This window comes from Zeus faber (genome assembly GCF_960531495.2).
Source record: "Zeus faber genome assembly, chromosome: 6".
Taxonomy (NCBI): Eukaryota; Metazoa; Chordata; class Actinopteri; order Zeiformes; family Zeidae; genus Zeus; species Zeus faber.
The window spans coordinates 19,088,570-19,115,916 of NC_137201.1; the positions used below are offsets into that span (position 1 = coordinate 19,088,570).

The following is a 27,347-nucleotide window of genomic DNA, read 5'->3' on the forward strand; positions in this document are numbered from 1 at the left end:
TGTGTTAAATTAGAAATTGTAACACAATTGAATATTGTAAAAGTGTGACACCGGCATGGAGTCAACATAAGAATGATTTCTACTTCTAAGACAACTTTTGGCACCTTTTTTATTTACAGTATAACCAGTATAACCTTGTGCCACAATATTGGACTGAGTGACGTCTTGGCCCAATTTTTATTTATATTCTGGGATTACGTCAATTCAGAAAAATACTGAAGTCCTGCAGTCCTCAGGCATTTTGGGCACCTTTATTTTATTTTTTTTATCAAGACGTGTAGAAAACCAGAAACATACCTCTCTTTTTTAATTGTATAAGCTAAACATTATCGTAACAGGGTCATGATCATGTTAATGGTGATACTGTTGTAAACTGTATGGAATTAGTGGCTGTATCAGATGAAAGTGTAGAACTATAGAGGACTCTGCCTTGGCAGTGTCATTACTAAGATTGCTCCTTTTTGCTGGAGCATAAAATAAAGTTTCCATTGTGCATAATTAGTCATACAAGTCTGGAAACACGTTCTACTCCACAAAGTGCATTGTTTGACAATAACGGCACGCCTCGCTCGAATAAAGGATCCCCCGAAGCCGAAGGTTTTTAAGAAGAACAATTTATTAGACAGGTAAAATACATCACCACCATCATCATCATCATCATCATCATCATCATCATCATCATCATCATCGTCATCATCATGCCAAAAGTCTTTATTTTGTACAATAGCAGCAGCAGCACTTAAGTCCCTCATCGATGTGGAGCGGGCGGACAGACGGACGTCTTCCACCGTCTAGTTTTCCTTAAATTCATTTCCTCGCGGTTGTCTTGTCTCCCTCCATTTGCAACATTGAAGAAAACAAAAACACCATTTCATAGGATACTGACGTGTTGCGTTGTCCCGGTAGATTAGTTAAAGGAATTATTTTTTCTACTATGGTTGTCGGTGACTGTCGAGTGAGATTCCTCTTCCTTTTCAGAAGACCCCAGTATCTAAGTTTGTTTCGTTTGTTTTGTCGTCGCTGTCGTTGTTGCGGGTCCTTCCGGAAGTAGTATTTACATCTCAGGTGTGTAATATTGTTTGCTGCATTAAGCTTACAACGGAATAACTGTGACAATATTCGACAAAGTATATCACTGCTATAGTGAGATAGGTACACTACAATACTATTCACATGCACTACTACACAGTGTCATACTTTTAGACCATAGTTATTCTATTTACACAATGTTCACAGCTACATTCCAGGTTTAGTCTGCGTGTGTGTGTGTGTGTGTGTGTGTGTGTGTGTGCGTGCGTGTGTGTGTGTGCACACACGTGCGTGTGTGCGCCTGCGTGCGCACGTGTGAGTGTGTGCGCGCGCGCGTGTGTGCGTGCGTGCATATGTGTGCGTCTGTGTGTGTTAGAGTGATAGAGAGAACAATATGGATAGAAATATGTATTTTCGGTTGTATTTTCTGTGCCTCAATTACATACATCATTTTTTTCTTTCCCACGTTTCAAAACTGGGCTTGGATATACTGCATGCCGTGAAATAATAATGTCCTGTCTGTGGAAAGTATGAAATATGGCGACAAGAGGTGAGGAAATAAAAGACACAGATTTCAGCATCGCTGTCTGGTCAATGTGTGTGTGTGTGTGTGTGTGTGTGTGTGTGTGTGTGTGTGTGTGTGTGTGTGTGTGTGTGTGTGTGTGTGTGTGTGTGTGTGCATGTGGGCGTGCTTGTGTGCGTGCGTGTGAAAGTGTCGAAGCACGGACCAGCTGAGTGCCGTCGTCTCCTATTTGTGAGTGTATCGCTTTCAAAGATTGGTCCTATAAATCAAACGAATCAAATGGTGAAAAATATTAAGTATAGTTTCATTCTGAAAAAATAAACTGCATTATCAAATAATATGTTCACAATGTACATCGCTGTATATCAATAAATATGCGCTCAGTGGAAACAGAATCGGGTATGGATTGCATAATCAAATCAAGAGTTCGGCGCGGAGACGCGGACGAGCTCCCTCGAGGGGGGAACCGATGACGTGAAAAGATAAAGAAAATAGAATATTAAAAACCTCGGTGTGAGCTTATCTGGGGGCGACGACGCAGCCACTCTGAAAACCTCCATCTTTCGCCCAAAAAAAAAAAAAAAAAAAAAAAAAGTCTTGATCTTAGTATGAGGAGGTGTGATAGCCTCATGTCAATTCCTCTATATTTATAGAGAAATATATGGATGGATACACGTTTATCATAACGGAGTTTCTTGCAGTGCGTGGGCGAATCCCTCTTTCGCGCTGAACGTAAACGCCGACAAATCCGCCGGGAGAATCTCGCTCTTGTGCTTCGATCCGACACAATCATTTATTTTGTGCTTGTACTTTTCCTGCCAGGCATATTTCTACCCTAACTATTCTTTTAATACAATGGCGTTTCCCTCCGTCAGTGTTCTAGTATAGAGCTTTGCGAGTTTAGTACCTAGTCTATCTAGTTTGTACAACGGTAAAGACACAAGCATGCCGTCGACGCAGCGGCGTCGCCATGGCGACGGTCACGTGTGTGGGGCGGATGGGATGTCCAGTCCCTCCGCAGCTAAGATAATACGCCGTGATGGTTGGAGTGGGATGTGGCATCCGGCCTCCCGCGGACCGCGGCGCTGGCTTTCTGTAAACATGGCCGCCCACGCACACACACACACACACACACGCCGCCACAGCACACCGGCTGAGAGAGACAGGGAAGTATTGCCTTTTTTTTTTGTTTTGTTTTGTTGTTTTTAATGTCTCGCCGGGGGGAAAGTCTTTGTGGGAGAAGTCTGTTTCCCGGTACGGGATGAAAGAGGAGGAGGCGTGATAAGGAGGAGCATCGAGTTCGGGGGGGGGGGTCGGGGTCGGGGATCAGCGGTCAGAGGTCAAGGTTCACAGATCAGACGCTGCGAGGGGCCCTCTCCAGTTCGTGGGTCCTGCGGTTGCGGCCCTTCTGCCTGGCGTCCTGCAGGTGTTTCCACTTGGCGGCCGCCAGCCCGTGCGTGTGCACGTGGCTGTGCGGGTGCCCGAAGGCCTTCGGCTGCTGCTGCTGCTGCTGCTGCTGCTGCTGCTGCTGCTGATGGAGCTGGACCTGCTGCACCAGGTGAGCTTTCTGCCTCTTGTGCTTGCGCTCCCTCTTCCAGACCTGTTCGCAGAACTCGTCCACGCTGTTCAGCGTGGGGTGGTTGACCAGGGACAAGAAGTCCCTGTACCACAGCCTCTGATTGGGCGACTCCCGGGACGAGGAGAGGTCCAGCGCCGTGGGGGCGGGGGCGGAGCCGGGGGCCGGCGGGGCGGGGGCGGGGGCCGCCTCCTCGTTCCGGTGTAACAGATCCTCCAGGCGCTCGGTGTCGATGACCTCCAGGATGACCTTGAGAAGCGTCTGCATGAAGCCGTGCTCCACTGCATGACACAGATACATCCCAGAATCCTTCTTGCTCAGGGTGCGGATCAGCAAGCCCTGGTCGGTGCGGATGAAACGCTCCTCCGACTTGATCTAGAGCAAAAAAACAGTACGGTTCAAGATATACTAAATTAATAAAATCTAGGGATTATGTGTTTACATATACAGTATACATATGACATGATTGATCACATAATTTATAAAAAAAAAGGGTTTTTTTTATGCAAATTGTGTTAAAAATTGTGTTTAACATTTTATTTAAAAAAAATATATATATTATACATTAATAATATTATTATTAATATATAATATATATATATATTTTTTATTAAATTAAAATGTTTTATGTTTTATGAAATGCAAAAAATATAGATATATAGATATAGATATAGATAGAAAAAAGATATATATATATATTTACCTATGTATAGTTTATATATGATACATATGATATAGGGTATATGACATTTATGTAGCTGATAATACAATTAATTGGGTTACGTACAATTAATTCACATACAATGTAAATGGTAAAATCACATCGGGGCAGATTTTCTGCTGTAATAAATTCTGTAAACGCTGTATGTGAGGTAATGGGAACCTCTTGCTTGTGGTCGTCGTTGGAGCGCTGGTACTGCCAGTAGGTCAAAGCCCTCTGCGACTTGGGGCTGCACTCCAGAAACGTGCTGCTGTTCTCCACCCCGTACACCGTCTTACCCAGCGCCGCCGTCTGTCCATTCGCGTCGTCTAGACCGGGGACACACGGACACATCAACCACAACTTAAAAACAGCGTTGGACGCACGGTTACGGTCGTACATTACTTTGGTTGTGGGGGTAATTGAGAGTGAAAAATAACATTCAGCAAGAACGTTGTTTTATTGGTTTTTAAAGACCGACATTAAGGGAAGTCTGTTTGAGTTTGAGTTTCCTTTTCCCCCCATTGTTGCTTGTGTTCAGTGCCCCGTAGTTTATTTTCCCCTTTTTTGTTTCTCTCCGCGGTGCCTGCGTTTAACATTAAATCGTCTGTCTCTCTTCTTATCACACTCAATCATGGCCAGAGCACGCAGCCCGCCAGTCCGAAAAACCAGAGGAAATTGGGCTGTAATTGAAACCTGTATTTCATAAGGAAGTGGGAGTTGCGCTCGTTCTGCCATTTTGGCTGCACACTTTGGGTCAAAGTTGTTTTCCGCCTGACCTCCCAAGCACGGTTTTACGACAACTCAGCGTGCCTTTCTTAAAAAAAAAATTAAAAAAAACTGCATTTCTCTAAATCGTCTTCAACCGCTTCATTTCATTATTTTTTTTTTCTTTTCCGGCTTTATAGATGACAGACTGAGGATAGAGGGTCTGGTGCCGCTGTGGGTTTTGGCTGTGAAAAGGAAACCAGGCATCCGAGACGATCCCGCCCCGACCAGTCTGTAAAACGAGAAATCACTGTGTGGGCGGCTGCGGAGCGCCAACACACACTGTTTGCCAGTGTGTGAAAAAAAAATAAAATAAATAAAAAAGTGTATGCGTATATGTGTGTGTTGCGTGTCCTTCTTGACATGCAATGATTTACAGTGCAGAGAAAGTTCCATTTCCCTCGTTTTAAATGAGATAAATATGTAATCGAGAGAGGGGAAGAGTGTGTGTTTGGTCGCAGGCCGAGCCCTGGTTTCCCCAGAGTCGGCCGGAGAGCCCGGCTACACGGAGGAGGCTTCAAGGAATCCGGACCGCGCTAATTACAAGCCTCACACAGACCGACTCTGATCTTCACACCACCAGAAAACACATAAAACACACACACAGACACACACAATACCGCACACACATCGTCAAAGTGTTTTTTTTGTCCCTTTTGATCCCCTTTTGAGGGCCAGTGCTTGGGGTTCGGTGTCGTTGGGACCGTCTCTGAATGTTACCAATGTAGAGTATTTCATTTGGGAATGTTTGTGGTGCTGATATTCTATGCTTACATTAAACAAGTCCAGGAAATAGACACCTTCCTTATTGTTCAAGCTTGCAGCAATGACACTTGGCATTTGTGTTTCCCCCCACGTTTCGTACCATGCTGCTGAAGATCTGAGCACTGTGTGAGCGGGTCTCCGTTCCTGATGTCCTGCCTCCTGGTTCGCCTGCCGAGACACAAAACAAACACCTTCAGAAGTCGCCGTTGTCCCGAGATTTGTTGGCGGAATGTGTGCGCGCGCGCGTGTGTGTGTGTGTGTGTGTGTGTGTGTGTGTGTGTGTGTGTGTGTGTGTGTGTGTGTGTGTGTGTGTGTGTGTGTGTGTGTGTGTGTGTGAGCGATTGTGGTTCCCGGATGCACAGCGACGGTGCGTGCCAAACAGCCAAACTGATAAATTCAACAACCCCAGAGCCAGAGCACCATAAAACCTTCATTGCTACGGTAATCAATCACTCCGGCTCAGTTTTTTTTTTTCTTTTTCTTTTTTTTTTTCCGGGATATGGACATAAGGAAAAAAATATATAAAAAACAATCACAGAGATAATGCAGATGTTTTGAGGGGAAACAATGGAGACGCCAACGGAATGGAGACAGATTTATTTACAGTGAGAGAGGCGGAGGGGTAACCGCTCCCCTCCCTCGGCGTCTCTCGTCTCTCTGACCCCGCTTTGGGGTCGAGGGGTAATTAGAGGTACGAGGCCGCCGCGGCCGCCCGCGCTCGCGAGTCGGAACCGCGGGACCCGGGAGTACGACTACTGCAGCAAAGAGGGAAACAGGATACTTCAGAGCTCGGGCTAAAATCAATAAGTCCCGCGGAGCTCTGCGGAGCTCTGCGGGCGTGGGGAGGCATGTGCACGCCCGCCCACACACACACACACACACACACCTACGCACGGAGTAACTGAGGACCCCGCTACGACTACTACCTTCACCTGAACCCGGAGCGCCTACTTCACCCCGGGCTCACCCAGACGGTGCCCAGCCTCCAGACATAGCCGACACGGGCTCTCATTTACAGTAAACATACGCGGCAGGTTCGATTTCCAGCTTTCTGCTAGAAATACGACTCTCGCTACCTTTAGGGGGTTCTGGCGAGGCGCGCACAAAGGCCACTCTATTCCTGGCTTGTACCAAACGCCAACAGACTGCACATGTCTTTAATCTGTGCGTGTAAGGCCCTTCCTACGTATGATCTGATTTTCTCGAAATAATGTAGTCACCGCGTAAGAAACTCTAATGAAAAAGCAAAGCCCAAGCATGTGCTGCACATCTGACACAGTGGAGTGCGCGCAGAATGTCCTTTCTCAGTCCCGACGGGAAATCCCGTTTTTGAGATTGCAATACTTGATGCAAATTCATCTGATCCCCGCAATATCTGTGAGAGATTCCAATTTCCTTCCAGAGCTTCCAGGGATTTCTTTTTTGCATTATACATGTATGTCCAAATCTGAAAAATGTATACAATATATACATACATACAGAACTGATTTTATTTGGTGGTAATGTTGAATTTTAAGTTTATGTAAGGGACTTATTACCGGAACCAATGAGCAAAAGCACAGCATTTATTTATTTATTTATTTTGACTTTGAGTGCATGGTTCTTTAGATTGTTAAAAGAAAAAAGAAAACTCAAACATTTACAGTGGTTTCTGTGATGTCAGAATGTTAATTATGACAGAAAGTGACGACATGACTTTTCATTTCTAGCAGTTAAAAAAAAATAAAAAATCTTTAACTTTCAATTTTTGCCAATTCCATGGAAAAACCCCTGCAATTTGCCTCTTAGATTTGGAGAAAAGCTGCCGCAAAGTCAAGCATGTAGGGTCTCAACAATCATGAAAACAAAAATCTGGAGGGACTGCTTATTTCTACGCTACAGTGCACTGTGAGACATGATTTGGCCGCGTTACTCACCTCTTGGCCATGGGGAAGTAGCGGGAGCACTCAGTGCCGTCCCAGGCGCAGTACGGGTCCCGGGCCAAGCAGCACTCAGCGCAGGCCTTTCCGTAAACCTCACAGCGATGCAGCGGCATCTGGGACACGCCGATCGCTGATCCCAGGTACAGTTGTTGCTGCGAGACGCAGAGGAAGTTAACAAAAAAACATTAACATCAAGACGGATCTAATACATATTTCAGATGTGTATCTTGACTGACAGAGAATATCATGGAGACACAAGCTGACACAACTCAGGAATGCGAAGCAACTTCATTAGACATTATCGCCCTCGCGCGGTTCCACGATCAGTATGATCTCACCCTTCCTCTCCCTCCTCATGTTGACAGACTAACTGTTTGGCTGACGGTCACAATTGAGATGTTACGCAACGCCAGACGGGTTAATCGGAAGCTTTGTAAAGTCTGCGCGCTGACAAATGTGCCTTTGTTCTGTGATCCAGCCCCGCGGCAACAGTTGTGCCACACCTGGACAAGAGTCGCTGCTGTCACTTCCATAAAAGACATACAGGTGTGGCAACAGTGGAGCCTCTTCATTTTTAACAGTCCCCTCCCCACTACAACTCATTGACATCTGCAGGTTTCTTTCAACTTGTGCTCACTGAGTCACTTACGGAACAAGCAGAGTTATTTCAAATCAAGATTTCCCTCATTTTTCTTTCTGTGCTACATCTATAGTGAAAGGTTTCTCCATCACCTGCTTGGTAGAAAGCTCCATCGCTGTAATGGCAGTGGGTTCCTGCAATGACATTGCACTGGAGTAAATCAAACCGATGAAACCTCATTTATCTGCACCAAGGTAGATTCAGCACGTTGCAAGCCACCCTACCCTGAAGACGGTCATCTCCTCCAGAAGGACTTCCTCCAGGTCATGCCAGGACCCTCGGGGGATGGACACCATCTTGAGCACGGTCCCAATATCTATTGCACAGTGACAGAACATGCATCTTTTATCAACATCATCCCCTGTATACTCACTCAAACATACCTCTCCCATCATTCGTGTAATTGCATACCTGTGCCTATAAACATAACGTCGTACTGGCCGTCCTCCGCTTCCACTTTGTCCACCACTATTTGTGTGAACTGGTAGTCCACCTCCGTCTTTACTATGATCGGCCTGTTGTTGATGGGGTAGACGGGGTTGAACATGGCGGGGTGACTCCTGGCGAAGGTTATGACCTCATCGGGAAGCTCCTTGGTCGTGTCAAAGCCTCCAAACGTCTTGCTGGGACACTGCGGAGAAAGGGATTCTTGGTCAGAGCTTCAGATACAATAGGAGAACTAAGTATCTAGAATGACCTTTCAGGGGTGAGGGCGGTGACTGAGGCTGGCGTCCATGTGTTTGAGGCGTGGTTGCGAATTTGGGTTGTTGATTGCGGGTTTAGGTCTTGGCCCCCTGGTCGGCGAGGGCCAGCTTGAGTATCCTTCTGCTTCCCGTGGGGGGGTGGGGTGGCCTTTCGTGCTGGGGCTAGTTAGACATTCCATCTGGTCCTGTGATCCAGGTGGGGACCAGAGCCTGGCCTGGTGTGCTCGGTGCAGGCTCCCTATGTGGTCTCCTTTGGTGGGGGGCTGACTCTTGTCGTTGCACCTGGCTGTTCGGGTACCTGTTCTCTGGCGCTCTCGATGGACAGGGCACTTGTCGCTGGGGGACCGGGCTGTGGGCTCCCAGGTGTCCTGATCTGGCTGGATGGTTGTGGTGAGGCTGGCCTCGCCCTTGCGCGGGCCGTTGAGGGGCATCGGGGCCCTACCAGCTTGCGGTTGGGGCGTGTTGTTGGTCTGTTGGTTTGGGACCAGGCCCCGTGCAGGGTCTCCCCACGCTCTCTAGGACTGGTTTATGCTCCTCGGGGCCGGGCTTGGGTGTTGCTCCACAGGCTTCCGGCTTCTCTGGGATCCGGGGGGGTCTTCTGTGGCTGCAGAGCAGGGTGCTTGGGCCCTTCCTGCAGTCATGAAGGGTCGTAGTCACGGGACTCAGGGGCCTTTTTCACTGCTTGGAGGTGCCATGATATAATACCGACCTCATACACCAGAACCAATTGGGACAAGTCCTGTACACTCACCGGTGGACACATCACATGCACACACACCCTCAAACATGACAGAAGTCACAAATTTAGACATATACTTCATGAATGCATACACACACACACACACACACACACACACACACACACACACACACACACACACACACACACACACACACACACACACACACACACACACAGAAACATATACAGTACAGTACATACAGGCGGACTCATCACAAACCCCCAACACCCTCCTGAATACCTCCCTCTCCTTTTCTCCCTCATTTACTGCCATAACTATGACAAGAAGAGGCAACGTGCCCAATTGCTGTTCCAGTATTTCTGGACTTAATTAACTCTGTTTGGTTGATAGATGTTGTCATCTGTTGTTTTTATATTTATGTTTTTCCATGGACATGTTGTTTAGTTCTATGTTTATTTGTCTCACCCGTGGTGTTTCTCCCCCTCTTGGAGTAGTGATTTGTTGTTTAAATACCAAAACATGGTAAGATTGTTCTCCAGAGAGGGGGATTGGTGGTGGTTCTGTATAACAAAAAGCTGTGTTCTTGTCACCCTTCAGGTCGTCCACAGGACAGAGTTGTTGCAGCGGTTCTTGATGATTAAATGCAATGGCATACAAATACTCTTTGGTTAAAATATAGGTTAAAATAATTAATAAATGGAATGGCCTCTCACACATTACTCACCGTGCCGGGTCGAGGGTAGGGAACGCGACCCTGGAAAGGAACCCACTGGTAGTTGGGCCCGTCCCTGTGGGCGTAGGGGCCCAGGAAGACCCTCCTGATGTCCACCATGCTGTACAGACACACCGCTGACCCCTTGAAGATGTTACTGAGGGGAAAAGAGGGTAAAGAAAAGGGATGTGGATGGTGTAAGTGATGCAGTCTATGGTTTTGGTCAAAGACGAAGGCAATTACATTGTAATAACTAGACATTCTAGGGTTTGAACAGATACATGATACTTGGAAAAATGCCTCCAATATAAATCAAGGGGTGATGCAATGGCATTGAGTTCCTTTTTAATGATTTATCAGATTTAACTTTTGAAAGGTAGTATTTAAACTCATTACCGTTTTGTACATCATGGATTCGACTATTATTATGACTGACATTTTCAGCTTTTGTATCGGTATTCTGAATTGGAAAATACCTACAGTATGTATACTGAACTTGTGCATCCCTAGACATAACACTTGCAATAATTTTTACTATTAACAACAAGTTTATAACAACAAATTAACAGCGTTAAAATGTGTTTTATAACAATGTTGTAATATTGTTACAACCTATACAATTGTTTCCCCCATACCTAGAAGTGGTGAACACTGCATAGATGATGGGGTTCTTGGGATCCTTGGTGCTCATTAGAAAGACGTCCTCTGTGAGACAATAATGTGCATCATTATACTAAATAATGCATATGGCGTAAGTACCGTCTGTATTGAAAAATCGAGTTATTTCTATGCAATAACATGCGAACTAGCTTGGGTGACTCACGCAGCTCATCGAAGTGCGTGTCGATGCCGTTGAGTCCGGGCACCGAGCAGACGAGCCGAGCCTTGAGGAAGGTGGTCCACTTGTTCACCAGACTCCTGTGGCCCCCCAGGTCATTCTGATGAGAAGATCACAAGTTCAATATCCAATGCAGGCTATGAACAGAAAAAAAAAACAGCCAATCCATCTGTAATAAAAAGATGATATTAATTATACGCTGTGGTAGGAAAGGAATGCAGGGAGGGATTTTTCCCCTTATTGTTGCCACACAAATAAACAACTCAATCATTCAGATCTCACCTTGGCCACATTCTAACATATAATGAACGATACTATAATAAACACATCACACTGAGTGAAGGCAGAAGCGTCTGTCTTGAGCAATGTGTTCCAGCACACACCCTTTATATACATACAGTAACCTGCAGTTTGTATTTTTTTTATTTTTTATTTTTTTTTGTGTGCACATGCAAACACATCCATAGAGACAGAGTCAAAGAATGCAGGCTGACATACCATAATCAACAGTTTTTTTATTTATGGCAGCTTATAAGGATGCGCCCCAAATATACAAAGTCGTCAATTAATACGTCACCCTGCACAATGGATGGATTGTTTCGCGGTGAGCAGAGCGAATTCCTGACGTTGCTGAGAATCGGGTTGTGATAGAAAACAAGTCAATGGAAGGTGTCGAGACAGGTCTCCCATTTGCTGATCTGCACCTCAGCTTATTATTTAACGAGGGTATCATTTGTAAATTGGCACCTGATACAGAACCAGCTTGTTTTTTGTTTTTTTTGTTGTTTTTTTGGAGCAAACAGGTTGAAGTGACGGACAGCAATCATTTGCCAAAGCCTCGGTATTAGGATAACAGCGCCGCCGCTGACATTCCTCCTGCCTCTCGTGCTCTGGTGACATTCAAAACGTCGCTCTCGGGTGTCTGTCTGCGGGGACGACTGCGCCAAACACAACAAAGCCCACTCAGCGCCGGCTAAAAATAGATCCGAGATAACAGCTTCTGAGAGCGGCCGTTACCGGTGACACTCAGACCTGACAACCGAGTGTTGTTTTTTTTCCAGATACTAATCGAATGACGGGGGCGGTCTACATGTACATGTATGCATGCGTACTTTGCAGAGCTGTCCGATACGGGCGTGAGTCGCCCTCCCGGCATGCTCTCCGTCCATAGCGCTCTCCCTGAAGAACAGGTAGACCTTGTCGTCCTCCGGGTTGTCGCTTTCGGGAATCAGATGCACGCTCACAAATCTTGGATCTGCGACGTGTATAAACACACACACACACACAGACACACACCCACACCCACACACACACACACACACACACACACACACACACACACACACACACACATGCGCGCGCGCACGCACAGAAATTTGGGATTAAATAAAATCACTATGAATAGAGCCAAGACCTTTCATTTTTAGGTTTGAGGTCCCCGCCGTTACCGTTGAGCCAGCGGGAGTCGTGCTGCTCCGTCCTGATAGGGTGATGCTTGCCCAGGGTACGAAAGATGGCGAAGTCCCGGCCCATGAAGTCGGCCGACGTCCCGGAGTACAGCTCGCCATCTGCGCCGATGACACGAGGAACAATGTGAGGCGAAGGCGCTCCAGTGATGCAGGTGTGAAGTGGAAAGGTTTTATTCGGGGGGCTTAGCTGTTCCCGATCTGGCTACGGCCCCGGCGGAGCGCCAGCTGCGGCAGGACAAACCCTCGACTTAGCGGACATAAGGAGTGCGAAATTAATATTAACGCGGTAAAATGGACTCGACGGAAAAGACAAAGGGGAAAGGGGGGATGAGGGGGATGATGGGACAGAGGGGAGGAGATGAGGAGGGACTGGGTTTGAGGTGTGAGACAGAGGGGAGTGCATAATGTGAGTGACACAAAAAAGAGAGAATAGAGTAAAGGAGGGGGTGATGAGGAGTGACAAGCTGGAAAATGGCCATCTGCTGGGTTAAACATTTTGATGTAACACACAATGCTACCCGCCAAAATGTGGGAACACACGGTTAAACAGCCCGGTCCCCCATGGCGGGCGCCGAAAAAAGGGAATCCACTTTGAAGAAAATTCCCATCGTCGCCATCCACACACTTGCCCTTTGAGAAGGCATTTCCGGATTGAAATAGCGTTTATGGCGCTGCCAATGAGGGGTTTGCTTTTGCGTTAAATGCAAAGTACAGAGTGAGATCAGGTCCTTATGAGAAACAGGGATAGCGGATCCTATCATTCCCACGTACTTTACACCCGATGCGTCTGCTGAAATGAATGAGCCTGGCTGGAGGCCTTAAAAGCCACTCCCGAGTTGTTCTTTTATATAAGAGCGCACTTAAATACTGTTGCCGCGGCCTGTCGCAGTGTGTCCCACCACCGTCCAGACCGGCCCGAGTCTCACCGATCAGCATGGACGCAGTGAGCAGCTTGGGGTCGTAGGGGCTCTTTCCCCGGCCGTTCTCTACGTGGGACTCCAGTCGGAACGTGCTGTCCTGGATGCACACAGAAATAGAGACTCAATCGCCAGCAAATTTAATTTATGAAATACATTTTTATAAAATGATCTTGCGGATTACCACTTTAAAGTCGCTGGAAAATGCAAGGGACTGTAAATGCATGATGTAATAAAATGTTCTGTCTGAAATTGTTCTACACGGCCATGTCTTGTCTCGTGTGCAGAGCCCGACGATGGTGAATTTCCTCACCCTTCATGGCTTGGGAACTTCAATGTCACTGATTCCAGGCGGATACATTATGGCACCGCGTTACAGCCTACTTCCATAAGCTATTCTCAGAGATAATTGTCTGAAAATGAGTGTCTAATGAATGGGAAACGCACATTTATAAGTCTGACTCAGTGACATTTGGAGGAGAGGAGAGCAATTTCCTGTTCCCATACTCCCAACACACACACACACACACACACGCACACACGCGCGCCCACACACGCACACACACACACACACACACACACACAATCACACATACGCACACACACACAAAGCAGATCCATGTTAAAGTGATGAATCTTCTGGACTATGAAACCATGTGTTTAATTTTCCACCTCATTTTGCCTTCGGGTCGGAAATCATTTGTATGCACTTAGCCAATAGTTGCTCCCCCACTCGCCTGGAGCGCCGCTTCAGCCATGAATCAGTGGTGAAAGTTCACTGCAACATCAAACTTTGCATCATCTAACTCTCGGGAGCCGAGACAAACATTGAATTTTCGGGACGAAAAAAAGAAGCGCCGTTTGTGAAAGCGCTTCCACGTCTTTTTACCTCTGCTCTCTTGCCCACCTCCAGGTAGGAGCACACCGGGTGAAAGGCTCCAGTCCCACACACATACATGTGGGTCTGGTTGAGCGGCTGCAGCACCTTGACGAAATTAGAGCACTCCCTCTGGAGAGAGAGAAAGATAGATAGATAGATAGATAGATAGATAGATAGATAGATAGATAGATAGATAGATAGATAGACAGATAGATAGATAGACAGACAGACAGACAGACAGATGGACACAGTTCAGAGACAGGGACAAAGGAAACAAATATGCCACGGTAACGTAGAGCTCAACCGACTTTAATCCGCTGCAATCCACCACAAAATAGCCTGGACGCCGAGATGTAAATGCAGGATTGTGCTGACTAATAATTCCACAAATAAACCTCTTTGACCCGATTTGAATAATCTGACGACTTTCCTCCCCCCTCGCTCTCTCTTCACCGCGTTCTCTTTTATTTTTGACTCAACTCACAAGCCCACTTTCCTCACAGATGAAGGGAGCCCAGGAATGTAGTCGACCCCAGTCTGAAAAGACTCACAATATCATCCAGCACACGGAGGATCAATACTGATGATTTATCTGACGATTGTGATCTGATCTGATCTGATGATTCATGCTGAATTCCTGAAATACTGAATTGAATTGAGTTACTCTTAAAAAGTGCTTTTTTAAAACATATGCATTATTTGTTTATATGCGTATGTGTGTGCATGTGACTGTGTGTGTGTGTGTGTGTGTGTGTGTGTGTGTTCGTGTGTGCACCCATGTTTGTGTGTCTCTGTGTCAGTATTGCTTGGTTTGCGGTAGATGTATGGCTCCGCTGCCATGTGGCCACTTTCCTCATGCTCTGTCAGCACGCGCCTGAGACGCGACCTCAAATGAAAACAAACATGTCATCACATATCAAAAAAAAAAAAAAAAAAGAAGAAGAAATAGAAAATATGATCCACAAATTATGCATGACTGAGCTCATCTATGCTTTTTTGAGGCGGAAAGCGGGCTCCGTTGCGTCGTCCTTGTTTTCGAATCTCCACGGGCGGACGTCTTCCTACGGATTCAAAACCTTCGCCGGCCGCTTTGATCGACCGATGAACTGTGATGTTTATGTGCGGAGCCGTTAAGGGCCGTGCCTTCCCCGCGAAGAGGGAGAAATCTGGACTGGGTCAACCTTCGAGGATCCACCATGAAGACGACGCGTACCTGCAAACCGCTCTGGCCTGGGTTATGAATTTGTGTGAATCCCAGGTTTGTTTTGTGATGCTCTGCCCCTGAAGAATGCAAAGTCATATTTGAATTCTTAGGTCTTATTAAAGTAATAAAATATAATCTTATAAAAGATAATTTTTCTTATAAAAAATACCGTTTGTTTTCCCGTGGCTTGTGAAAATGTCTCCTGTTTGATCAGCTTCAAATGAAGTTTTTTTTCGAAATAAATTGAGAGCCCATATTTAACGGTACCAATCGCTAGATAATGAGTCATTTTTAGTGTTAGTGTTTAAGTGTTGTCATTGTATCTGATCCTAGATAATAGTATGCGATCCTTCGTTTTTGATTGGTAAGTTGTGTAAAAATGAATGGATGATGGGAGGTACTGAGTGAGCATCTACAGAGTTATTCCCTGTCGGAGCGACGGAATCATCCTTTTCATGACATGATATGTCTCGTACACTTTGATTCTGGCTCAGTATTAAAACTCTGGCTCCTTCTATTTCTCTGGGGGGGGGGGGGGGGGGGGGGGTTGGTTGTTTTTTTGTCTTGTTACCCCCGCGATCCCTTGATCCATCTCTGTCTGACTCTCGCTCTACACCGACTCCGCCACACAAAGACCACCCTTCAGGGCTCCCCATTCACCCATGCCAGAATGTTTACAGAAAACACACACAAACAAAAGACCTCATGGCCCTTCCAATCGCTCCTATACGTATACATATAGCGGTGGAATCCAGCCAAAGGCCACAGTGCAGGTTGTGAGCTGAGGCAGAAAAGAAGTGTTGCCATGATTTTGTATTCCAGACCATTTGCCTCGGGGGCCCCGTTGAAGATGGAAATCACTCGGCGGCTTTGAGGGGGAGCTGAAAACCTGCTCGGGAGCGTGTTCCCACTGCACGCATCGCACCGCAGGACAGCCCCCCTGCTGCGGTGAGACGTCAGGACAGGCAGCGCCTTGCCGGCCGTGCAAGGCGTGACCAAGCCATTTCGGGATAATGAAATCAAGCGGAGGCATCCCCCCGATCTGCGGCTCTTAATGCCTCGGCAATAAAAGAGGGAAAGGGCAAGCGACGGCTTCATCTCCTCAAATGAACTTAAGTATTCCCATCCTCTGAAAATAAATACCTCTCGCAGCTGTCGAGGCTTCATTACCCCTCGCAGATGTTTGTAGAAATATGTATCACCCATTAAAACAGCTATCATGCGGTTTAACCAAACACTCTGCGCTCTACGACAACATGGTGTTGGTGTTCAAGAAGATGGCCCCGCTCCACAACAACCGCCGGTGTGTGCAGTGCCGTCTAGTGATTTCCAACAGGTTATCCCATTAGGAGGATTTTCCAGAGTTCCGCGGATAACCGATCCAGGGCCAGCGATGACCTTTATGTCGGCTGAGGCTGAGGGATTACAATCAGATTTGTGCTCGGGGACGGAGCGCTTTTGTCCCATGCGACGGATTCAATTTGCGCGAAGAATCTCGAACGAAGCAAGACGCCGACATCTCCGTGCGAGGTCGTTCCACCGGGGCTCTTACCGACAGATCCTTCCCCGCCCACTTGCATTCATCTCTTCTGGAGGAGGAGGCCGGCCAAACGATCTGCAAAGCACACGCAAACGGATCAAAAACAGGGGAAAACAGCCTGAACCAGTCATCGTATGAAAGAATCATAATCAATCGGCGGAGGACAAATGTTTTGGGGTGAATGCAAGTGCGTAGGCCTGTTTGGAGAAAAGGCGCACGGTTTACACGTACGTATCAGAGTTGAGGGGGTCACAATACAATTTGTTCTCCATTTTGTTTCCGTTTACTTAATTATTCATCCAGGTGTAGGGAGCAGCTCGCGTGCCCGGCACAGCGTATGATCCTGTACGACAGCTCCGGTCTCAAATATGCATGAGGCACTTTTCTGTAAGAAATTAAGTCCCCGGATACCGAGACCTTTGACTGGCACTCTGGGTGGAGAGGCACACAATCAGGGCAGGTATTAAGACGGCCAGAAACACAGACGTGGAAGTAATGGCTCCTCTTGCTGCCTGACTCGCCGAATAGATGGTTGCCTGGGTGGGTAGCCGGCTAGCTAGGTGGATGGCTGCCTGGTTGCCCCAATAACCTATCGATGGATGTATGGATGGTTGGACGGACGGATGCAAGGTTAGGTTGCTGTTAAATGGATGCACATTGGAGGGTGGCTGAAAACTGCAGCCGTGGCGAATCGTGGGTTACCTGTGCGTAGTCTTTGCTGATGTTGAGGAGGTTGAAGGAGAAGATGTGGTCCTTGGCTCCCACCACCAGGCGGCCTTTCTCCTCGTCCAACAGAAATGTGTGGTAAGCCGAGCTGTTGGCCAAGCCCTCGAACGTCACCAGGTTGTTTGACTCCAGCATCTCTGGAGAGGAAGTGCAGGGGAGGGCGGCCGTCAGCGAAACGCACGACAACCAAACACGTGAACTAATTAAAGTGTCTGTTTTCAGTCTTGTGAAAGAGTGGGATGGAGAAAAAGGGAAAAGGAGTGTACAGTTATGTCAGAGGCGATGAAATGCGTGTGCATTTCATCACCGTCGTCATTAGTGAAGTCACGGTTGGCATACAGCAACATGATCCGGCCCTCTTCCACTATTATCTTGAGATTTTAAGATCCTTATAAACAAAGTATTATTTATTGATTCAACACAACTATTCATATATTGAAGTCATGGAAATAATCACAGATTCACCGCTTCGTTCAAGTTTCTTGCTGCTCGGTGGTATTCACTGACACTGTACTGATCGCTACACAACATTTCAAGTTTTCGTGGGAAAGCCCAAAAGAAGGTTAAAGTACATACAGTATAGCCAAAACCCCTCTTGTTTAAAACGACTTAAGCCTACGTACTGGCGGACCACACAACCGCCGTTATTTGCCCTCCTTGAGACAATAAGCCAGTTATTAATGTCCTCTTAACCAATTAATCTTCCTTATTTCTACACATAAACTCCCTCCAGGACAAGAAGCTAAAATTCTCGGCCAAGAGGGGCCATTCACAGAGGCCAACAGAGTGTGAACGCCAAGCCATCTTGGACCGGGCAGGTAATGGGAGCACTGGGAGCCAATGACAAAACGGGCTGGTTGGGACGATCTGACCTTTGCTGGAGCAGCCAAGCAGAACTTGGTAGGCTCGGCGTGGAAAACTGGGATGGAATACATAATGCCGTCATGATCGCCCGGTAATATTCCACAGCTGAGACCGGAGGATTACTCTGTGCCACAACAACCATTAGGACGCTATAACAGGGGATGTTTTCGGAAAGAGCCAGCTCACGTTTTGCGGGGTAATCCGCTGGTGCGCCAAGTCTGGCCGAGTAGTAAGATGTGCGCTCACAATGGAAACCAAATGACACACATTTAAAAAAAACAAAAAAACTGGGAATAATGCCATTTTATTTAGTGTTATTCTCACATTTATAACACACACACACATACACGCGCACACACACACGCACGCACGCACGCACGAACACACACACAATTAAACAGAAGTGGCAACTCATATACACACCCACACACACACACACACACACACACACACACACACACACACACACACACACACACACACACACACACACACACACACACTCACACATTCATGCTCAGCTACCCTCGCCTATGTTCTCACCCTGGATGTCTATCCACATGGCGACCCGTGCACTTGGCCGCCCACACAAAAGGGTGGAGAGGATATAAGTGAAAAGAGTAAGAGAAAATGGGTGTTTTGTTCCTCTTCCCCTTTCTCGATCCCTTTCTCTCTCTCCCTCACCCTCTCCCGCTCACTCTCCTTCTCTCTCTCTCTCGCACACTGTGTTTCTTTCTCTCAGGGAGTAAATAACAAAAATGCCCATTAATGTTTCAGTGGCGAGAATGTCCCTATCTATCATTTGAAATGAAACGATCATCAAGCTGTTTTGTCACGTCATTTCTCACGATGGGTGGAAAATACATTGTGACTGGTAAAACAAGAAATGTTCGAAGTAACAGCAAGAAAAGGCACTAGTCACTAATGAAAAAGTACTAGTACTCAATTAATAGTGACAGGTAAAATTTAAATAGACACTAGTAACAATGGATACTAGTCGGAGGCAAATATTTGATATCTGTGGATATATAGGGCTCCTATAGCGGAGTGGATTAAATGACAAAATTGTCCCAATTGTTACTAGTAACATTGCGATAGTTACGAGTAACAATTGTAATAGTTACTAGTATCTAATTAAAAAGTACTATTTCCTAATACATTTTGAGTAGTACAACTGAAATTGTTACTCGTAACTGTTGGAATAGCAACTAGAAACTAAAATATAAGTACCGGCAACTTTTAAAAAGTGACTAGTTCCTCCTAGGGACTAAATGTCAAAACTAAAATAAGTGTTTCAGACGCAGCTAGCACAAGGGAGCTGAAGGTAAGTCGTCCGTGAATAACGCCAAATTTGAATTAGGAATCGTGAAGGGATCAAACCACGCTGGGAGATATTTTGGAGCCTGCCCAAAGATCACAAACATCTTTCTGCTACCTGTTAAACTGAAAGGGCGTGGACTGTTGACTCTGTCTGATTAAGGGTTTGTATGAATTGGCACCACATACCAATGTCTTCTTCCAGTGACACCACCTGTAACAAACACTGACGGCGGAAGAAGAAGGTTGTGGAGCAAAAGTTTCGAGACAAATTGAGAAGTTTGTGGGACAGAAACGTAATAGGTGCTTATGGAATTAACAGCATCGTTAAACAAATCAGGGAGAATGTAACGTTCGTATCTCAGGGAGGAACAGAAACCAAGGTCATAAAAAGGCTGCAGATGAAGTACGCTGCAGCCCAGTCCCAAAACTCAGTGTCCCAGATTTATGTTTCCCTGTCGCCATGGTGATCCATCAGCAATGGAACTACTGTAAGCCCTCTGCTGACAGCACAATAACACCCGTCACCTCCGACCCCTTTCACCTGCACCAGAGGGTGTGTGTGCGTGCGTTCGTGCGTGCGTTTGTGCGTGCGTTCGTGCATGTGTGCGTGCGTGAGTGTGTGTGTGTGTGTGTGTGTGTGTGTGTGTGTGTGTGTGTGTGTGTGTGTGTGTGTGTGTGTGCATGTGTGGAGTGTGCGCTGGAGTTGACTTTCAATGTTTCACATATATTTGAGAGGGTTCCATAAATGCACAATGACACATAACATTTATTATTTTAACAATCAACCTGAGATGGCAACAAGCCCCCCCCCTCACACACACACACACACACACACACACACACACATATACAAAGACAGCATATCAAGATGTAATCTGCCACTGTAAAGGAAATGATTAATGGAAACAGTAAGCCTGTTGTATAAACAAGACATTTTTAGGGATTGACACACTCGTGTGTAGTGTGTGTGTGTGTGTGTGTGTGTGTGTGTGTGTGGGTGTGTGTGTGTGTGTGTGTGTGTGTGTGCTTGTGTCCGTGTGTGTGTGCTTGTGTCCGTGTGTGTGTGTGTGTGTGTGTGTGTGTGTGTGTGTGTGTGTGCGATTGTGCGTGCGTGCGCGCGCGTTTGTGTGCAAAACAGTCCGTGGAGATACCCAGTGCGTGTTGTTGGAAATAGAACCCAGCGGGATGTTTCCGCGCCGCCCTGGTGACAGCATCCTAACGTGTCAGAACGGGTCTCCCCTCTGGTCGACTATTTCGGGGAGTTATGGAGCATGCAATCCCACACACAGAATACATCACCAGCCAGACATTTGTCGGGGTATTGGCTTCATTATGACCATAAGCACAAAAGACTCAAAAGGCCAGGTATAAAAAGTAGATGGTGCAATTATGTTTTTACCTCACCATGGAAACGCAGACAGGTGGAGAGGGAAGTTTGCGGGCCGCACCAGGTGTCACCGCCCTCTGCCTGCCTCCAGTTTCCCACCGTTTTGGAGCGCCACCTGTCTCACTGTTTACTTTAACTGCCGCTGATTGCTATCGTCGGCTTTCTCTTTCTTTCTTTCTTTCTTTCTTTCTTTATTTCTTTCTTTCTTTCTTTACATCTTTTCTCTTTCGTCTCCTGTTGTGCTCCTCCACTCAGAATCCTTTCCCCCCAGCTATCTCTCTCTCTCTCTCTCTCTCTCTCTCTCTCTCTCTCGCTCGCCCTCTCTTCACTATTCCGCGTCGCTCGATTTCCTGCGTCTTTTGTGAACGGCGCCCATCCATCCGCAGGAGGCTGCCACATTCAGTTACAGTTTGAGGAACCCGCGGAAAAAAAGGAGAACCAGGGAGAAATGGAGAGGGAGAGAGAAAGAGAGAGAGAGAGAGGGAGAAAGAGGGAGAGAAAGGGAGAGGGAAGGAAGGAGGCAGATGGAATGGATAAAAAGAATCAACAGTCCCATGTGAGACTGATAAAAATAAACTCTTTTAGCCTACATTCTCCCTCTCTCTCCCTCTCTCTCTCTCTCTCTCTCTCTCTCTCTCTCTCTCTCTCCCTCTCTCTCTCTCTCTCTCTCTCTCTCTCTCTCTCTATCTCACTCTCTCTCTCTCTCTCTGGGCTGCAGGGTAAAGGGAGTGTTATTTAAGTTCTGCCATAGAAAAGCAGGAATAAACGGGAAAACAATAACCCATGTGTGCTCTGACAGCATTGTACAGCACTGTGGCCTTAATTCAGTGTCAGCTTAACCGACGTTCACCCTCCGCATGGCTTGCCGCGCAGATGCTCAATGAGGAGACATAACGCACCGCATGATTATATAAACAATATATATATATATATATATATAAATACACTGAGTCATTTATCTACGCCAGGAGGAAGAGCCAGGGGACGTTTTTATCAGTGAGGCAATTTAGTTCTGCGCCATTGAGAACTGCGTCAGAACACCTCTGCTTTGCGTGAGAGGAACACGACCCATCGCACCTCGTCGACCAAATGGGTCGGAGGTTTGAAACCACGGCGCTGAATCCTCCCCCGGGGGGCAGGTAAATGCAAGTATTCCTGAGAAAATGGTGAATGAGCGGAATATCCTTTAGGATTCAGGGTGACTTCTGTCACACACGGTAAACTGTAAATGGTTTGCCGGAGTTAACCTTACCAGATGGAAGAAACACGCGGTAAATCAAGATGTCGGCATATTTCCAGTTGAAGCCGAAATGGCTTTAAAAGCGGAAATAAATAAATAATATATAAAGTAATGAATAAAATAATGTTTTGTTGACCTGGAACAGCCTGAAAACATCTAACCATCCACAGTGGTTGAGAGACTGTGCTTCGGCTTCCATCGCCATTTGGAGCCTTTCCACAGCACCAGAAACCCAACTCTCGCTCGAGAGATTCTTGACATTGCTTTCAGACGAAAGGTCTTTCGCATAACTTCCTCATTCCCAAGTTTTTATTAAAAATCACTTCATGCACAGAACGCACCAGGCTGCATGTCTTCGCGGTGACTAAAGGAATGCGATGACACCTGAGACAGGTGGTTTTCTACTGTTTTGATTTCAAGAGCTGAAATCTAGCTGGTGGGAGTGGTTTTAAGTGTGTGTGAGTATGTGTGTGTGTGTGTGTGTGTGTGTGTGTGTGTGTGTGTGTGTGTGTGCGTGCGCATGTGTGCATGTGTGTGTGTGTGTGTGTGTGTGTGCGCATGTGTGTGTGTGTGTGCGCACGTGTGTTTTTCGGTACATATATGTCCTTGGCTGCGTCTATCAAAGGGGTGGACAGGTCGGGAAGAAGGAGTACTCTTGGCAGTACACCCGCAGCCTATAAAAGCGAAGCACCTTCTTCTCCCTGGCCAGTAAACAACACATGCTTCGCTCTTTTCGGCCGCAACACATGTGACACACGTGTATGCCGGCAAAAATTCGCTCACACACGCCCCCCCGAGGAGGTTCGAATCCAACTGGTTCACCATCCGCGTTAAAGGGACATCCATTTAAGGACATCCGGAGAGCGTTTTTTTTTTTTTTTTTTACTGAAAATCCATGAAAAAGTAAACGTGAAGCGACACCGTCAGCGCTGGTTCACATGGTTGTTGATACAGTTGGCACTTGGCTTTTGTTTTGGGAGCCGTGGGGTGCCATTGTTATCTTTCCCCCCCCCTCTCTCCACTGCCCTTTTCTACCTTTATCCTAACCCCCCGCCATCTCAACATCAGTTGGGTCCCCCCCAGGGTTTTTTTTTGCGGGGGGGGAGTGAGTACTTAGTATGTCTGTGTCAGGGATCAAGGGGCTCGGCAGTCAGGGGGGGCGCTGCTTTTAAGTTTCACACTTTGGAACTAAGTACTTTCCCCGCTGCGTCGATACAAATACAGTCTGCAGCTCAGGCCAAACCAGACACACACACGTGTCCAGAAGACAGCAAGGCTGTCTGATCCATAGTTAGACACACATACGTACACACTTTCATCGAGTCTGCTGGTGTGTGCGGTTCCCCCCAGTCACCTGTAGTGGTCAGGGCGTCGTCAACCAGCACCGGCCTCGTACCACAGACCAGAGCTGTCGACGTAATGGAGAGAGAGAGAACCCTGAGACGCGTCGCCGTACGAGCGGGTATCAGATCTGCAGGTGCAGTAGATCTGATTTCCCTTTCTCTCACCGCAGGCAGCAATTAAAATTCACAATGTAATGATTTCAAAGAAAAAAAAAATGCTCAGCCCCCTGGAACAGCCCCGTCCCACTTCAGGCTGTGGCCTGAATACTGTCTGCGCCAGGTCAACGCTGAAATATTTGTGATATTATCCCTGCGCTCGAATGCTTTTTCTTGAAAAGTTGATAGCAAAACCATTTCATCCCCGCCTACTGCCAAGTATCATTGCACAACCTATCGATGGAAGCTCATCCAAAATAATGCTGCGGATGAAGTTGGCGGAAATATGAGGGTTGCACCAAAAACTAAAAGTTTAATCCCTGTATTAGTGTGTACAGTAATGAGGCTCATCTCAAAGCATGTTGTGTATACAGGACGAAAGGTATCATTAGCTATCTACAGATGGGCTCATATTTGTGTGTGTGTGTGTGTGTGTGTGTGTGTGTGTGTGTGTGTGTGTGTGTGTGTGTGTGTGTGTGTATGTGTGTGTGTGTGTGTGTGTGTGTGTGTGTGTGTGTGTGTGTGTGTGTGTGTGCGTGTGTGCCAACTCACAAGTGTGTATGCATCAATGATGTATACATCTAAATTAGTGACTGCTGTCAAGTTCGAGGGTGTGTGTGTGTGTGTGTGTGTGTGTGTGTGTGTGTGTGTGTGTGTGTGTGTGTGTGTGTGTGTGTGTGTGTCTGTGTGTGTGTGCGTGTGTGCGTGTGTGCGTGTGTGCGTGCGTGCGTGCGTGCGTGTGTAATTATGGATCTCCCAGTGCTGAGAGAGGAACGTCTCTCTTTGGGAAAGCCATCTGCTGAAACAGACCTGCACCATTCATCCTCAGCGTAATTACCGTGCAGGAAAGGACAGAGCGGAAAAATGACATCCAGGAAAATAAAGAAGTGGGAGAGAGAGAGAGAGAGAGAGAGAGGGGTGGGGTGAACGACGCCAAACTGCCAGCAAGTCCAGGTCTGGCACCAGGTTTAATTTCAAAACTGACAACGGAGGTAGATCGAGAGAAAGAGAGAGAGGGAGGGGGAGGGCGAGAGACGAAAGTGTTGGAAAGTTCATTTGGAAAGGGAGGTTCTCTTTTCTTTCACAGTTTTTACTCAATGTAAACATCTTTATATTCCAGTCAATATACAGATAGACAGACAGACAGACAGACAGACAGACAGACAGACAGAGAGATAGATAGATAGATAGATAGATAGATAGATAGATAGATAGATAGATAGATAGATAGATAGATAGATAGATAGACAGACAGACAAACAGACAGACAGACAGACAGACAGACAGACAGACAGACAGATAGATAGAGAGACAGATGGATAGATAGATAAATAAAAAAACATATTAAATCTAACTACATTTAACCAGGCGATGGAATCGATTATTACCAATCTATAACTTAGAGACTTCTGCATTAATGAAGGAAGATTAAATAGTATTAATAATAGTAATACAATATTGAATACATATGCTGTGAAACAAGCATTGACTTCTGTCTGCCCATAAAACCAGATCTAAACATCCAATTTTGTGAGCCACCATCCCCTTTACATTATATGCTGGAATACTGTTTAAAAAAGCCTTTTCAGGAAATAAAGAATTGAAGTGGCTGGACAGAATGAGCATCGTGTTCCCACCCTCCTTCAAGGGGAGAATTATGCCTTTGAACATTTACAGGGAAAGACAAGTTTCAGCTTTTAAAGCAAGTGGGAGGGTTAACATCTATTCATTACAGCAGAATACCCCTCAGGAAGGGCAGCTCTTCTCTATCCACCTCGGCTAGGTGAGTCTCGGACTCACCGAAGGATGCATCGTTTTATCTGAAGCGGCCGGAGGTCAGTGCCCCGTGCGGAGGTGCGAGGAACTCACCCTTGTAGGAGAGCTTCAAACGGGGGATGTTGTTCTTGTTCTGCTGGGCTACGCTCCACCCTGCCCGGAGCAGAACCAGCCCGCACCACAGCCACAGCACCACGCCGCCCCGGACACAGCCCATGGTCCTGGGGCAAGGAGAGGCCAGAAAGGTCCCTTAGATACAATCCTCCAGCGTGATCCTGCTCTCAATCAGTCTCAACTCAGGGCGGTGGAGAAAAAAGCCCTGATATATTCCAGTGGCAAACGGTGATATGGTCTTCTTCTCTTCGCCGCAGACCCGGTTCCTAGTGGGTTTCGGTGCCCGGCCTAAATCAGAACCTTTGCACTGCCGGGGGTCGAAAAGCCAAGGTTATAGTCCGGCACCGTGGGAGACCTGCAGGCGGCGTGGAGGATATGGGTCAGTGTCGAGCACCTGTGCAGTCAATCCCACGGACGGAATCGAACACAAACAGCGGAGTCTCCACCATACTGAGTCTTAGAAAGAGTGAGAAGATGAAACCATATCGGTCTGTCCCTCAACCCCCTATCCACCTATCCGGCTAGCGGCTCTCGCTCCATGCAGCCCTTTTTTACGCTTTCTCTCAGTCTCTCTCTGTCTTTAGTTGTGGGGGGGGGGGGACGCAAAAGAGGTCCAGTGTGTTTCAGCTGTTAATCCAGTCTGCTTAGTAAGCACAATCTGTGCTGAGTCTCCCTCTCGCTCTCTCTCTGTTCATTTCTCGACCGTCTCTCTCTTTCCCTCCCTCCCTCTCTCTCTCTCTCTCTCTAGTTCAGTCCCTCTCTCACCAGTTACCACCGCTTTGGACGAGTCGCTCCCCCTTGTCAGCGCAGCTCTGCCCCCGTTCACACAGCACAAGACACACAGTGCAACTGAGAACAGCTGAGGCAGACAACGTAGTCAGGGGGAGAGAGAGAGAGAGAGGGAGAGAGGGAGAGGGAGAGAGAGGGAGGGAGGGAGAGACGGACAGAGGAGAGAGAGTGAGTGAGTGTAGGAGGGAGGAAGGGTGAGAGGGAGCATGGAAAACACAGGAGAAAAAGAAACTGTGAAAGCACGAGCGGCAGGAGAGGCGAGGTAAAGGCAAAGTAGGAGGCGAGAGAAAGAAAGAGTTTGGAAAACGACGAGAAGGATGTGGTGGGCGCTGCGTACTTGTTCATTTTTTATAAATGTGTTATATATTACACACTCTATAATATAGTGTGCTCTATCTTATCTTATCCTTTATTTTATCGATATATACATTTGACCTAGAGTGTGACCTTTGTTAGAGCTACTCAAATGAAAGCTGCTGTTTTTGTATTGTATTCTTGCATAGTTGGGATTGGCGTTTCATGAAGCACTCGGCATTTCATTGCGACACACTTTGACAAATCAGATCAAAGCTTGAAAACTCGAGAGGTCTGTAGATGAATCTTATTAACATGTGTGATCTATTAGGACGTGTCTTTCGGCCGGTTTTACTTTCATTTATCTGCTCGCCCTGCTTATTTGTTTGCTTATGGTCTTTTTCGCTTCATTTGTTCTTCCCGGTGTCATTGGCAATGTTCGATTTC

At 46.8% G+C, this 27,347-nt stretch overlaps 1 protein-coding gene across 1 annotated transcript; it reads right to left on the minus strand.

The window, feature by feature from the left end:
* Positions 1–626: 626 nt before the first annotated feature.
* On the minus strand, positions 627–26,604 carry sema3ab (sema domain, immunoglobulin domain (Ig), short basic domain, secreted, (semaphorin) 3Ab). Its single transcript, XM_080002697.1, has 17 exons — positions 25,797–26,604; positions 17,594–17,754; positions 16,904–16,966; positions 14,157–14,276; positions 13,277–13,367; positions 12,330–12,449; positions 11,994–12,136; positions 10,867–10,981; positions 10,679–10,748; positions 10,056–10,200; positions 8,335–8,554; positions 8,148–8,239; positions 8,016–8,057; positions 7,278–7,435; positions 5,462–5,529; positions 4,012–4,157; positions 627–3,503 (listed from the first exon to the last, which is right to left on the minus strand). Exons 1-17 carry the CDS (start codon positions 25,918–25,920, stop codon positions 2,907–2,909), a joined length of 2,475 nt encoding a protein of 824 aa, XP_079858823.1. The 5' UTR covers positions 25,921–26,604; the 3' UTR covers positions 627–2,906.
* Between the last annotated feature and the right edge of the window lie 743 nt (positions 26,605–27,347).

Bases quoted from the DNA above. Each gene is read 5' to 3' on its own strand.
- sema3ab (XM_080002697.1), bottom strand. From the start codon at position 25,920: ATGGGCTGTGTCCGGGGCGGCGTGGTGCTGTGGCTGTGGTGCGGGCTG. The intron at 16,967-17,593 runs GTAACCCACGAT...TGTGCTTTGCAG, and splicing joins TCAGCAAAGACTACGCACAG to ATCGTTTGGCCGGCCTCCTC. The intron at 14,277-16,903 runs GTAAGAGCCCCG...CTCTCTCTCCAG, and splicing joins GGGCGGGGAAGGATCTGTCG to AGGGAGTGCTCTAATTTCGT.